Genomic DNA, 13101 nt, shown 5'->3' with positions numbered 1-13101 from the left:
ACAGCAAAATGTTACTGACAAATTTTACTATTTTCCGCCAAACATCCCCATTTTTACAAAAGTATATACTCATTTTTGTTGCCAGAGGTCTAGCTTCATTATTGGTTGTGTTAAGTTATTTTGAGGCTACAGTAAATGTAGCCTCTTATACAAGCTCTTATACAAGATTCACTATGTTATCCATGTTGCCTTGTGTTTACTTTCTTTTGGCGGTTGGCAAATACTTGTGGTGCGCTCTAAAAACAGTTTGGTCCAAAAGACCCCAATTATGAGTCAAAGAAAGGACCGACCCAATAGTTTGACTCAACTTTCGATTTTTGAGATGGGTTTGGACAAAATGATCCATTTTTCTGGGTCGTTTTGTGTGTGAGAGAGGGCCCACCTGGAAGTTGGGAAAATGGTCAAAAAAACATCCCTGGTAGCCCAACAGTAAAATTGCAAAGTCAAAACAGCCCTGGTGACCCACACGGAGCTCCAGGTGGGCAGGCGCAGGAAAGTGTTCAAAAATGAGCCTCCTTTTTTGCAATTAGAAGTAGAAGTGTCGAATCCAACTGGAACTCGTTCACTGCCTTCCACAAGGCAAAAAAATAAAAAACACGAACAACACATTTGTAAAAGTGTGAGGGATGTACTTACTTTGAGAGATACTGTGAGTGTGGTTACCCAACTTTTACAAAGAACTCTGCGGATGTGTATGATTAGTCATTGATGTTGACAAAGTGACTACAGTAGTTGTTCAAATGTTTCTGTGCAATTTGGAATTCGTCCAAGGAAATTTTTGGACCCACTTCCTGCCTGGCAAGATTGTTGTTGTGCATACAGTGCACTTGTCCTTGGGGAGGTAGATATTTCTATTGTGTTGAAAATATCTGGACCTTTGCAGACTTTAAATGGCTGGCCTTGAGTTTGAAATAAATCTGCCACATTTACATGTTTACCAAAGCAGTTGTGAGAGTGTGTGAACAATTTTCCAAATAGTTTGGGAATGGTTTTACGAAAGTAGAGCAGCGAAACAAAGAGAGCGACATTCTTGTGAGTTTTGGTCTGTTTTGAGATCATCCTTGGCGAGACTATAGATGAGCGGGCCGGGACTCTGACTGCGTGTGTGTGTGTGTGTGTGTGTGTGTGTGTGTGTGTGTGTGTATGTATGTGTGTGAACACGTGCAAGCACTCCCAGCTGAACAGGCCATGGGTGGATCCCCCTCTCCAGCTGCACACACTTCATGGAGAGAGGGGACAGATGAAATGACACCACCAGTTTCTCCACCAACATTCAGCCTCTCCCTGTTTATCTAAACCCGTCACTTACATCTTACTTGAATTCACAACGACACTCCTGTGTTTTTTTTTACTGCCCCAGTAACATCTGTTAAAATAGATCTTATGCAAAATGGATTATATCGGTAATGCAGTAAAAACCTTACACTGACTATTTCCCATAGGGATGAGCAAGTGACTAACTGCAATCATGTTAAAAGTAAAATTGAAAGTTGGCTTCCAAAAAAGAATTGACTGGGTTACTTTCAGTTTTTCAAACGGTGCATCAGTGTCAAATAGACATAAATGTATGATGACGACAAATTCAAATATTGCTTGACAGTTAAACAATATTTTATCAGTGAAAGTAACATAAGCTATGGTAATTTCAACCGCAGCACAAATTTTATTTGTTTGTGCATGTAAAGGCTCTCCATACATAATTAATTCTATCAACAATGCTGACATTTGTTGCACAACCCATAACAATGTGAGTTCTGCAAACCTATGACTAAATCTCCAGTGCGGTGCCTACATACATTGTTTATTTCTTATCTCACTGATCCTTTTGGAAGTGCACAACAACCTTTCTACTGCAAGAACGTGAGAACTAATTGTGTCAGAGGAAATGCAAATATTTAATTCCTGAGAGCATTAGGTTTTCTCAATGCAGACCAAGACAGTCGTGTATGCTTTTCAAGTTTTAGCCAGCGTTCTTGTGGGTTTAAGTGCTAAATGTATGTTGAAGGGGAAGTCAACCTGCATATTATCTTCACAGTAATATGTTCTATGTGCCCCCACTAGTCAAAACTTACCATTGTGATTAATAAGTGTGTTAATGAATTAAGCAGCACAAGCCATCTCAGGATGCGGCAATTTTGGCAATTGCTGTCAACTGAAAATGACATCACAGTTGCTCTGGGCTCCTGTAGCATGCAATCAGGGCTCACCCTTTTTAACATGACTTTTTTTTATTTTTTATTTAAGTCATGTGACATTCTTAAGTTTATCCGAGATTGGTTGATACCTGAATCCTGAGCAACTGTGAAGTTCATTTGCCCTTGACATCAAGTGGCAAACTGGCCATCCCATCAAAATCATAAAAAACTGTTGTTTGCTGCTTAATAGAAAATCCATGAACATAATCTTAATCAGAATACCATGGTTAGTATGAATGAAGTTTTTATTTTCTGTTCTTTCAGTTTCAGGTTTTGGCCAAGTGTTTCTCATTTTTGTATTTTGGTTTTGTCCAAACAATTTCATTGCTGTGCATCTGCAGTATTTAGATAGATAGATAGATAGATAGATAGATAGATAGATAGATAGATAGATAGATAGATAGATAGATAGATAGATAGATAGATAGATAGATAGATAGATAGATAGATAGATAGATAGATAGATAGATAGATAGATAGATAGATAGATACTTTATTCATCCCCGTAGGGAAATTCACATTTCCAGCAGTATCCTCAAGTCGAGATATAAAATATGAGAAATAAAATACACAAGGATACACATAAGTCCAGTACAGAAGTATACTTAAGGTGCTTGTTAACAGTGTAAACAGAATAGTGTGAATCGTTGGAGTCTAGTAGGTTATACAAAGAATTTATTTTGGTAAATGTTTGGATTGTGTGGATGACCCTTTGGGACCTGGAAAGACTTTCAGTTCTCATCTTTGCATTTTCAAGAGTTAATAGGTTGAAGTTCGTGACTTTTGAAGCTCGAAGGTGTTTCCAAATTTTTGACTGGAACGGTAGATTGTGCAAAGAATACATAAATACTAGGAGTTAAATTTGCAAGTAGCAAGTGGAATGTAGCTCATCGTGTAAGTCAACTTTTTCCTTAACAGAAATAATTAAAAGAAAGTATGTTCCAATTATAATTGAGTACATTTTGCCCAAAAAGTTACTTAAGTGAAGATAACTGAGTAAATGTAAAACTACCCACTGCTGCTGCTTGTTGTTGTTGTTTTTAAACATTACCAACAAGTAAACAATAAATACTCTTATACATCATGTACTGTGTGTTTCCTCTTGTGGTTGGGAGGAGGCAGAAGTTAAACAATGGCAAACATACGTCTGCAATCGAGACTGAGCGTGAGGGTGGGAAGAAGGAAGGGAGGAGGAGGGATGACCCAGTTCTGGTTCACACAGAGTTGCTGCCAGAGGCAGAGACACCGCGGAGGCTGTGGTGCACGTGACGGGCCTGGTCCACATGAGGAACGCACAATGTCCCGTTTGTTTGAAACAACTGCGCTGTTGGAACTTGTCTCCTGTCCTTTCTAACGCTGTCTTTGGTCTGCTACAAAATGTGGAAATGGTGTTTTTAGATGCTTTTCTGTTTTCCAACCACCTCCCCTTTTCAATACATTTTGATTTTAGCATTTATTCATCTAGCAAGCCTTTCACATAATAAGATTTTTTAATACTATTCAATCCAAAGGAGGTTTATAAATAAGAGATTGGTGTTTTGGGAGGGAGTGATGTTGTGTGGATAATTGAAAGCACGCAGTGGGATTAAGGAAATAATCTTTTCAACACAATTTAGATGTAAGGGGAGATAAAGAATGTTTTGCTCATATTTAACAAAAGCTTTTTAGCTTTAACTTTATTGTGGCGGAAAGCACCTCGCGGGCTCCATAAACATGCACTCTTTGTCAGTCTGAGACCTTTGGGATTCGCTCTTTCCTATACTGGCTATTCCTAAAAGTGTAATGATGATAACTAAACATAAATTCATTGGATTTTATGAACTTTTTTTTCCTCTCATGAATCTTTTGACACAAATTTTATACTTCAGCAAAAATAGCAATGTCTCAGTGCTGCAATAGGTTTTATTTTAGTGTTTTTAATAGTCATTTTAGTCAACCACGGTGAGAATCTACAGTGTAAAAGTATAATGAAAATGAAGAAAGTGTGTCCTAACCTTTTGCCTTTTCTATCTATCTATCTATCTATCTATCTATCTATCTATCTATCTATCTATCTATCTATCTATCTATCTATCTATCTATCTATCTATCTATCTATCTATCTATCTATCTATCTATCTATCTATCTATCTATCCATCCATCCATCCATCCATCCATCCATCCATCCATCCATCCATCCATCTATGTATCCATCTATCTATGTATCTATCTATCCATCTATCTATGTATCCATCTATCTATGTATCTACCTATCCATTAACATGTACATTTTTTTATTGTACTCCTTGTTAATTTTACCATTTATTATATCATCATTTAGGGGTGCAACTAAAGATTTGCACAATGTATTGATGTCTTGATGATGAATCTGATTTGTTAAAAAATAGTTTGCATTCCTTTAAATGTCATTTTTTCAATTTGAAAAGTAAATGTTTATGTTTCAGTTACTGCTCTGGTCCACCATAACATTACATGGATTTGGCCAATTAAAAAAAAAAAAAAAATCATCCAAATGATTCATTGATCATCCAAATAATTATCAATTAAACTGATGATCACATAGTTGCTAATTAATAGTTCCATCGCTAGTATCATTTCATTAACAGGATCTGTACCGAGCCTAGATAATAGATGCCAATTTAACGGTATTATCAAAATCAAAATGTTGGTTATGAGACACTAATAATGGAAATGAAAAATGTTCTATCGCTTTGCAGTCTAGTGCAGGACTAGACCACAGATTGGAGCACTGATTTTACCATTACAGTCTGTATTGCATTTAGTGTGGCAGTGACCCCTGATGCCACTCCAATGAAAAAAGCTTGCTTTATAACGATCATTATAGTACCGCCACCTGCGGGTGTGGCGGAGGTTCCAGTGGTATTGGTGTTTTCTACCATAGTAAACAATTTGCACTCACTCTTCTTTCGCCTTCCTTCACAGACTATCGGACTGGTCCGTGCTTCGCCTCAGTGAACAAACAAATGTGTCAAGGCCAGCTTACCGGTATTGTGTGCACAAAGACTCTGTGCTGTGCCACGGTGGGACGGGCATGGGGTCACCCGTGTGAAATGTGCCCAGCCCAACCTCACCCATGTCGGAGAGGCTTCATACCAAACCACCGCACAGGAGCATGCCAAGGTAAAGTCTATGCCTAAATCTCACTTTCTCTATTGGGGCTTTGTTTTGTCTTTGGAAAAAAAAGTCAAGTTTCACTTCTGCCTGACGCTTTTACCGTATATTATTACCCTTCTCGTCTGCCTTTGCCCTCTTCTTCCGTCACCCCTCATCTCTACCCACCATCCCCTCTCCAGAGGATTAGATCTAATTGGTTTAAATTGGGGTGGGTGGCAATGCCTCCCACATGTGCATGGAATGCCCGCAGCCCCCCGATGTGCCGAGGCTGTCAGAGTCAGTAACACGGGTCAGTGGCGGTGCCATGTGGGAGAGCTCATTTCTGGAAAGGCGTCCTTTTTCCAGACCCAACAACATCACAACCTCCACAGGAGATGAGCCCCTGAGCCAGGACCCGAGGCAACTTGGACCGAGGCATCAGGTCCCTAACTCCGGGATGGTTTCAGCTTGAAGTCTCTAATGAAGGCTGTAAAATCAAAATCTGTTATCAAATAATAAAAATAAATCATGAACTTTCATTTTTAAAAATTTCAGAAGCCTTTCTGGTCCCATTGCATTTTATAAAAAATTGATTGATATAAAAATCTATTTCATCCCCATACACCTTCACAGTCCAAGATCCTCTTGGATAGTCAAATCTCCTCACCTTTTTACCACTTTTCCTTCATTTTTAAAGTGTCATTCTCTGTCCTTTATTTAAAATTGGAAATTACTCTGTGTACTTCTATACTGTGGACTACATATGTACATACACGAGTCAACATTAATGATGAATATGTTGTGCTTTTGCAGATGTGGATGAGTGCCAGGCAATCCCTGGCATCTGTCAGGGAGGAAACTGCATCAACACAGTGGGCTCCTTTGAATGTAAATGTCCTGCTGGTCACAAATTCAACGAGATCTCACAGAAATGTGACGGTAAGAATCAACCTTCAGTGACAGAGTAAATAAAAAAAGGACTTGAGTTATACGTTTAATTAACAATGTGAAAGTATAGTATTTGTCAAGTTGTGGTTAAGATTATGCCAGTCTTGGTGGACTGGTTCTTGCTTCGTGAGCAAGGACCACACATACATGTCTGTGTTTTTGGCAGGCCTTAAACAAAAAAAAAAAAACATCCTCTCTTGCGGTTCTTTGATCCAAACTGAGCTTATTGTAACTTTGAATGGGCTTGAATTGTTTTTTCCCCCCCATCAGTGAAGTTGAACCATCTGAATATTACATCCACATGTAGTTTAGAAGGCATTTGACTAAATGCTAAATCATTTTTTGCAATGGATAACCACCACCACATCATAACTCTAGGATGGCTCAACTCAAACCAGTCATGTGACGGTGAAAAATTGGGGCTGTAGACATGAAAATGACTAATTCCAGACCAACTTTAACTCCAGGCAGAAATTGAGGGAAACACATTGAGCAATTTGTGGTAGTCATACGGATGGTAAAATACAGTATGTGCGAATGTAATGGCTGAAAATAATGGTTGGAAAAGGCCTGGGCAGTGTAAATAAAATGTGTTTAACAGTTGTATGTCACAGAGTAATTTGTCTGGTGCGCAAAAAGGGGACTTGCAACAAAGGCCCAAGGATGCAATGTCCTTATTGACATGTTGAATTCTATATGTGTGGGTCACTGTCAGAGATTCAAGTTTCCATTTGAATACTTCATCATGATTACATTCCAGTTTATACTTGTTAACAAACAAACAGAAAACGATTTGAGGAAAAGAAAACGGCTCCTTTGCTCTGCTTAGATCTCGATGAGTGTTCCAACATTCCGGGTATCTGCGGCATTGGTGAATGCTCCAACACTGCCGGCAGCTACTTCTGCAAGTGTCCGCAGGGATACTTCGTCTCCGTGGACGGCTCCAGGTGTATAGGTGAGTCCATTTGTCAGGCCTCGCTCTCGTTAACCCATCATGGAGTTATACATGAGCTATCTTCTTAATGAAATTAGATATGTCACGAGAAAAACAGCTTCTGAAAATCATTTTGTCCCTATGAGATCTCTGTTGTTCTCTTTCTTCTTTTTTTTCTTGCGAGGTAAAGTTGGTTCAAGCTTCCAGCTGGTAGAATTTAGGTCATCTGTTTTTGTCTGGTTCCCCAACAATGAGCTGCCTTGTATTGGGGAACACTTATTAATCAATTAATAATGCACATTAAATCAATCATCATTTTCAATCCAAAATATGTATACAGTTGTGTGCTTTTGGCCCTGCTGGGAAAGTTTGGAGGAAATGCCTGTCACTGCTCCAGTATGAATTTGCCACAGTGCATTTTGTATAAAATCTTTCCAGATGAGGGGAATCTTTTTTTAACTGCTGTCGCACCTGCAAAAGTTGACCAACTTTTAAAATTCTTGTGTGATCCTGGTATTGGAAATGCTGTGCATGGAAAGTGCATCATCTGACTATACATTGAGAGGCCTTCCTTCAAACTACCCCAAAAAGATTTATTTTACCTAGAGAGGCAGGGGATAAAATATGCCGCATGTATTGTTGCTACTCCCACATTAAAAAAAAAGCATAATCGGAGACTAAATTGTTTTAATATCGTTAATGTGAGTGTAAACGACATGTTTGCATTCAAGATATCGAGCGGGGTTGTCAAACTCATTTTAGCTCAGGGACCACATGGAGGAAAATCTGTGGAAAATGCTCTAACCCTAACCCATCACAGAAGAAGTTAAAACCTCATGAAGAAGAAGTTATGATGATGCCACGTCAAATACAGAAGTGCTGTGTGCTAACTGCTGAACTGCAAATAAAATACTGTACATTTAAAAAGAAATATAACGCCGAATGTCTGGTTATGGCGAAGATGGTGACCACCCACCGCCCATTGGGAATCTGTTTGAATCTGTATCTGTTTCCTTTTTCTTTTGATGGAGTGATCAGCAAGCTATTTCGCACAATGGCAACTGGTCACTTTCATTTGTAAGCTGCACTGTTCATCTGAGCATTGCTTGTAAAAGGAAGAATTTTTATCAATTGATTATGGACAGCGAACTAATGTTAGGTCCCATTCTTTTTTTTTAAAGCAATTCTTGCGGGCTGGACTAAACCTCTCTGCGTATGTTTGACACCCCTGATTTAGAGCAATCATTCTCCAAATGATACCATTATCGCTAGCGGTCTTCCTCTAATGGTACATGAGGGAATCACTGCATTAAATACAGATAGAATACATTTAAATAACAAACAAATAGGGAACAAATTATAATATTTTATCAACTGTCGATTAGCCTTTACACAATCATGATTTTGTCGCAGATCATCGAATTTAAATGATAGGCAATCACTGATCAAACAGATTGACCAATCTATTAAGACAATTTAAACTGATCTCCACTATTTGAATGAACGAATAGCCAGCATTCGTGTAAACTGGGACGCCCATCAGCTAACCCCCAGAAATTTCCCCAAAACAGTATCAGCCTTCAGTATGCGAAAAAGGCTACTCCATCAACCAAATCCAAATGATTTTAAAATATTGGATTTTTTCAAATCTGGCTATTTATTAACCAATTGACTGCCAACTCAGTTAAGATCAATTTTTGAATTATGTAGCTGTTGAAGACGAATTAAATGAGATTCTTTTCACATCTGTAGCCATCACTCGTAATGAATAAATTAACTATGGTAGCACTGGAATGAATGAGATTGGGTTTGCTGTAACGTCTTATTTTGCTGAACTGATCAATGACATCATTGATTACTCATTACAACAGATCGCTACTTTTGCATGAAAGCAAAGCATCTGTCAATCCAATCAAGCCAATCACATATGTGTAAAATATACTGAAGAAATCGAGTACTTACTGTACAATAATGACAAAAGGCATCTGTAAAGTTCAGCTCACTTTGAAGAATTTGGGTCAGAGTGGCCCAAAACATTTGCACACAAATACACACACACAAATGTATCATCTACAAACAGGCATTTATCCTACTCCCTCATGTGAGGATGTTGGGAAATTTTTCTGTTTAGTTACGCCAAACATTTCTGTTTGATTCCTACGTTTGCCTGGAGGATCCAGCACATGTTTCTGAGTCAAATCTCACCACATGAAGACTCTGTTGGATCAGGGTGTGAAAGAAAAAAATGATATATTTGTGTTAACTAGAACCTCAGTGTTAGTCATGTGGATTTCCAATGCCAGGAACTGTTGACAGTGGACTACATCTCGCGATGGAAAGTGTGAATCATTTAAAAAAAAAAGTATTTTGCCTGTTTCTTCACCATGCTGACGACACATGGCATGTCCCAACCCTCCCATTGATGTTATGTTTGTGGTTTCCATCAGATGCTCGTAGCGGTTTCTGTTTCGCCAGCCTGCTGAATGGGCGCTGTGCCAACCAAAATTCACAGCCGCTGTCCAAAATGCAGTGCTGCTGTGACAGCGGACGATGTTGGTCCGATGGCTCCACTCCGGAAATGTGCCCCATTCGCGGATCAGGTCGGATTAATCGCAAAAATGTCTTCCTTTCAAGTGTCTTTGTTTCTCAATACCAAGGCATCTACAAAGTATTTTCATCTCACTTTAGAAGAGTACCAGAAACTGTGTATTCAGTTACCCGATATTAACGGCGGGGGAACCATACCTGGACGTGGACCGGGGAGCCCTGACTTCCCAGGCGTCTACCCATATGTCCCAGGACGCACTCCTGGACAGGGCCCAGGCCCAGGGCCAGGAACAGGACCAGGTCGAACGCCAGGTCAATACCCAGATCTAAACCCGGATCGACCCCCAGGACAAGGCGAGTTTCCAGGACAGCTCCCATTACAGCCTCCTCCAGGTACGCTGCTCCGCAATAATAACCTCACTCGGTCAACACGTGATTATCATCATCAGGAATGACCACTTCACGATATGTTCATGCCTAATTCTGTCAGGACCGATCATCATCCAAACCCAGAATATCACCAACATTTGCCATGCCTATCGCAACCTCTGCCCGAATGGCCGATGTATCCCCTTGCCGGGTGTGAATTACCGCTGTGAGTGCAACATGGGCTTCACATTAGACAGCAGAAACGTGTGTATTGGTAAGTCAGCTGCAAGAACCAGACTGTGTCGGTTCTTCTACCGGAGGGAAGAAACAAGATGGTGGCAACGTTTAATGACCCCGATGTTTACACAGACGAGGACGAATGTGAGCGAAGCCCTTGCGTGCATGGAGAGTGTGTGAACACCCCCGGGTCCTACATGTGTCGATGTCCTGTGGGATTCCAGTCCACAGCAACCAAGACAGAGTGCCGAGGTGACTGACACACGCAACAGGATAACCCGTCTCACAAACAAAAGTGAAACACTCTTGCATGTACCACTAAAATGTTTGTGACTCATACAATTACTGAAATACTGAAAAACGCAAAAATAATGCACGCTGGCACACACACATTATTTTGCTCTCATGCACACTACAAGCAAACAAAAAAAAACAAGCTTTCACACAAGTTACTACTGTAATGCTTGGCTAATAAAGCACTCTCACACACACTACTAAACATGCACATCCATTACTGAAGGGTCTCACACACACACACACACACACACTCCTGAAATAATCTCATACAATATATATATTTTTTCTCACCTCCAAAAGTGATTACTGAAGCACATTTTTCCAAACTACGGAAACACCCTAATACTCCTTACTTACTTTTCATACAAGCTACTAAAACAATTTCATACTGAGCTATTTTCTTTCTCTCACACATATCTGTAATGCCCTCACAGGTCAATGTTCTTGCACAGGCTTCCTCTCACACATAACTGCAATGTCTTCATACTCACCACTGAACCACTCTCAGACATGCCACTGTATTTTCATCTCACGCACACCTGATAGGCTCTCACACACACTACTGAAAGTCCCTTTTCACACAGCACGCTAGAAATGATCCGACACATTCAACCGAAACACTCTCTCACAAACATTACATACTTTTTTCACACACACACACACACACACACACACACACACACACACACACACACACACACACTATTAAAACAATCTCACAGTTACCACTCAATTCTGTTGCTCAGTGACTACTCAAACTTTACGATTCACCACTGAATTTCTCTCACATAATAGAGAAATGCAGTGTGATGCTTAAAATCATTTCAGTGGTACGTGTGAGAGGATTGTTCGGCACTATTGTACACACAGTGACAACAGTCTTGTTTTTCAGACCTGGATGAGTGTGTCGCCAATGGACGTATCTGCAACAACGGTCGCTGTGTGAACACAGAGGGAAGCTTCCACTGTGTCTGCAACGCTGGCTTTGAGATCTCAACTGATGGCAAAAACTGTCAAGGTCAGTCAACTCATCTGCATTCATGGAGTACAAATGTTGGGATTTTTTTTATTTGTATTAAAATGAGCTCGGTCCTCTCTAGTGAATCATGCTTCTTTTTCAGTCAATCCTAAAGGAGACATTAGCTCTTTAGAGACAGGGTGTTTAAAGGCCATTTTGTGGTTTAATGAGCAACTGCTCATGGCTGGGTGCTCTGTGTTTTGGCTCGTTAACTGCAGAATATTACATATAATGTCATATGAAATATTTTTTTCCAAAGTTACAGTATTTCCCAAGTTGCAGTCACCTATTTGTTTTCATTAATTCTCAGTGGTGTGTACATACTATTGGATGTACATGAAGATGACAAGATGCAAAAACCTTAGGGTCTTGTAATTGTCTTTAAAAGAGATGGCTCTAGCTGCAGTGAAATGCATGTAGGACTTGTCAGTTTCTGAAATAAAATATTTTGTAAGAGGTTACTTGAGAATTATTTGTTTTTGCTGGGTTGGGAAATGCAACATCCACCCATGCTGTAATAGGTTGTCTGCTACACCGTTAAAAGTTACTGCCATTAAAATGATGAATTGCTAAAATAATAACTAACAATCTTAGTCCATTAAAACAGTATTCTCTTTTATGACATAGTGTTAAAAAAAGTCATTACTTGGTGAGCCACCGTTATCACCGTTAGCAATAGCATCTATTAACTTTTTTTGTGATTGTCCTCAGATCAAGATGAGTGTCTCATCCGAAACATGTGTCTCAATGGACTGTGCATCAATGAGGATGGCAGCTTTAAATGCATCTGTAAACCCGGCTATCTACTCGATACCAGTGGACGCATGTGTGTAGGTGGGTAGGTCACATCATTCTATGCTCACTGATACATACTAATCCGTAGCTCACTTTCGCCAGTGTGTCATTGGAGTAGCTGCCTACATTTCAGAAAACTTGGAGGTTGGCTACATGCCTGGTATGTTAGTATTTCTGTTAGGGACGTCCTAAGGGGGAAAAAAAAATCCCCTAAAAAGCCTTGCAAAAATCCCTAAGCATCTTGGCAGCATCCCAGGCTGAACATGTGGATTGTTTGGGCTTGCTTGCTCTGATGTTCCCAGTGGTCAGAACTTCATAAACATACTCATGTACAGGGAAAAAAAAAAAATAATGTTGTAAAATTAACATATCTGTAAGATGTAAAAGAAGCGGCTTTTCCGTTCAAAACGTAGGGCTGGTCAATTCATCACATTGTAATGTTGATTTTGAATTAGCTACTCATGATCATAATAACGTTATAGTCGAGAAACTGTGTTGATCAGCAAGTTGTGTTTGCAAGTTCTCAATGTCGTGAAAGTAGCCTTGAATACACTGTGTTGCCTGTGCTGTAAGGGTGTAAAGGAATTACACATGTTGCTTATTTAAATGCCAGACGTGCTTCCTTTTAGAAACATTGCCAGCGCTG

General features: G+C 39.7%; 1 protein-coding gene across 1 annotated transcript in view; it reads left to right on the top strand.

Moving 5' to 3' along the window:
* fbn1 (fibrillin 1) overlaps positions 1 to 13101 on the top strand; it is a 62420-nt gene that overhangs the window by 12899 nt on the left and 36420 nt on the right. The window contains exons 6-14 of the mRNA XM_088412351.1: positions 5140 to 5337; positions 6124 to 6249; positions 7088 to 7213; positions 9640 to 9792; positions 9881 to 10132; positions 10230 to 10382; positions 10478 to 10597; positions 11535 to 11660; positions 12372 to 12494. Of these exons, the coding sequence (XP_088268477.1) occupies positions 5140 to 5337; positions 6124 to 6249; positions 7088 to 7213; positions 9640 to 9792; positions 9881 to 10132; positions 10230 to 10382; positions 10478 to 10597; positions 11535 to 11660; positions 12372 to 12494 (1377 nt within the window). The remainder of the gene's footprint in view (positions 1 to 5139; positions 5338 to 6123; positions 6250 to 7087; positions 7214 to 9639; positions 9793 to 9880; positions 10133 to 10229; positions 10383 to 10477; positions 10598 to 11534; positions 11661 to 12371; positions 12495 to 13101) is intronic.

Source organism: Hippichthys cyanospilos, chromosome 4 (genome assembly GCF_059441005.1).
Source record: "Hippichthys cyanospilos isolate Australia breed blue-spotted pipefish chromosome 4, RoL_Hcya_1.0, whole genome shotgun sequence".
Taxonomy (NCBI): Eukaryota; Metazoa; Chordata; class Actinopteri; order Syngnathiformes; family Syngnathidae; genus Hippichthys; species Hippichthys cyanospilos.
Note: the sequence above shows the minus strand (reverse complement) of the source record. Positions and strands in the feature narration are given on the sequence as shown.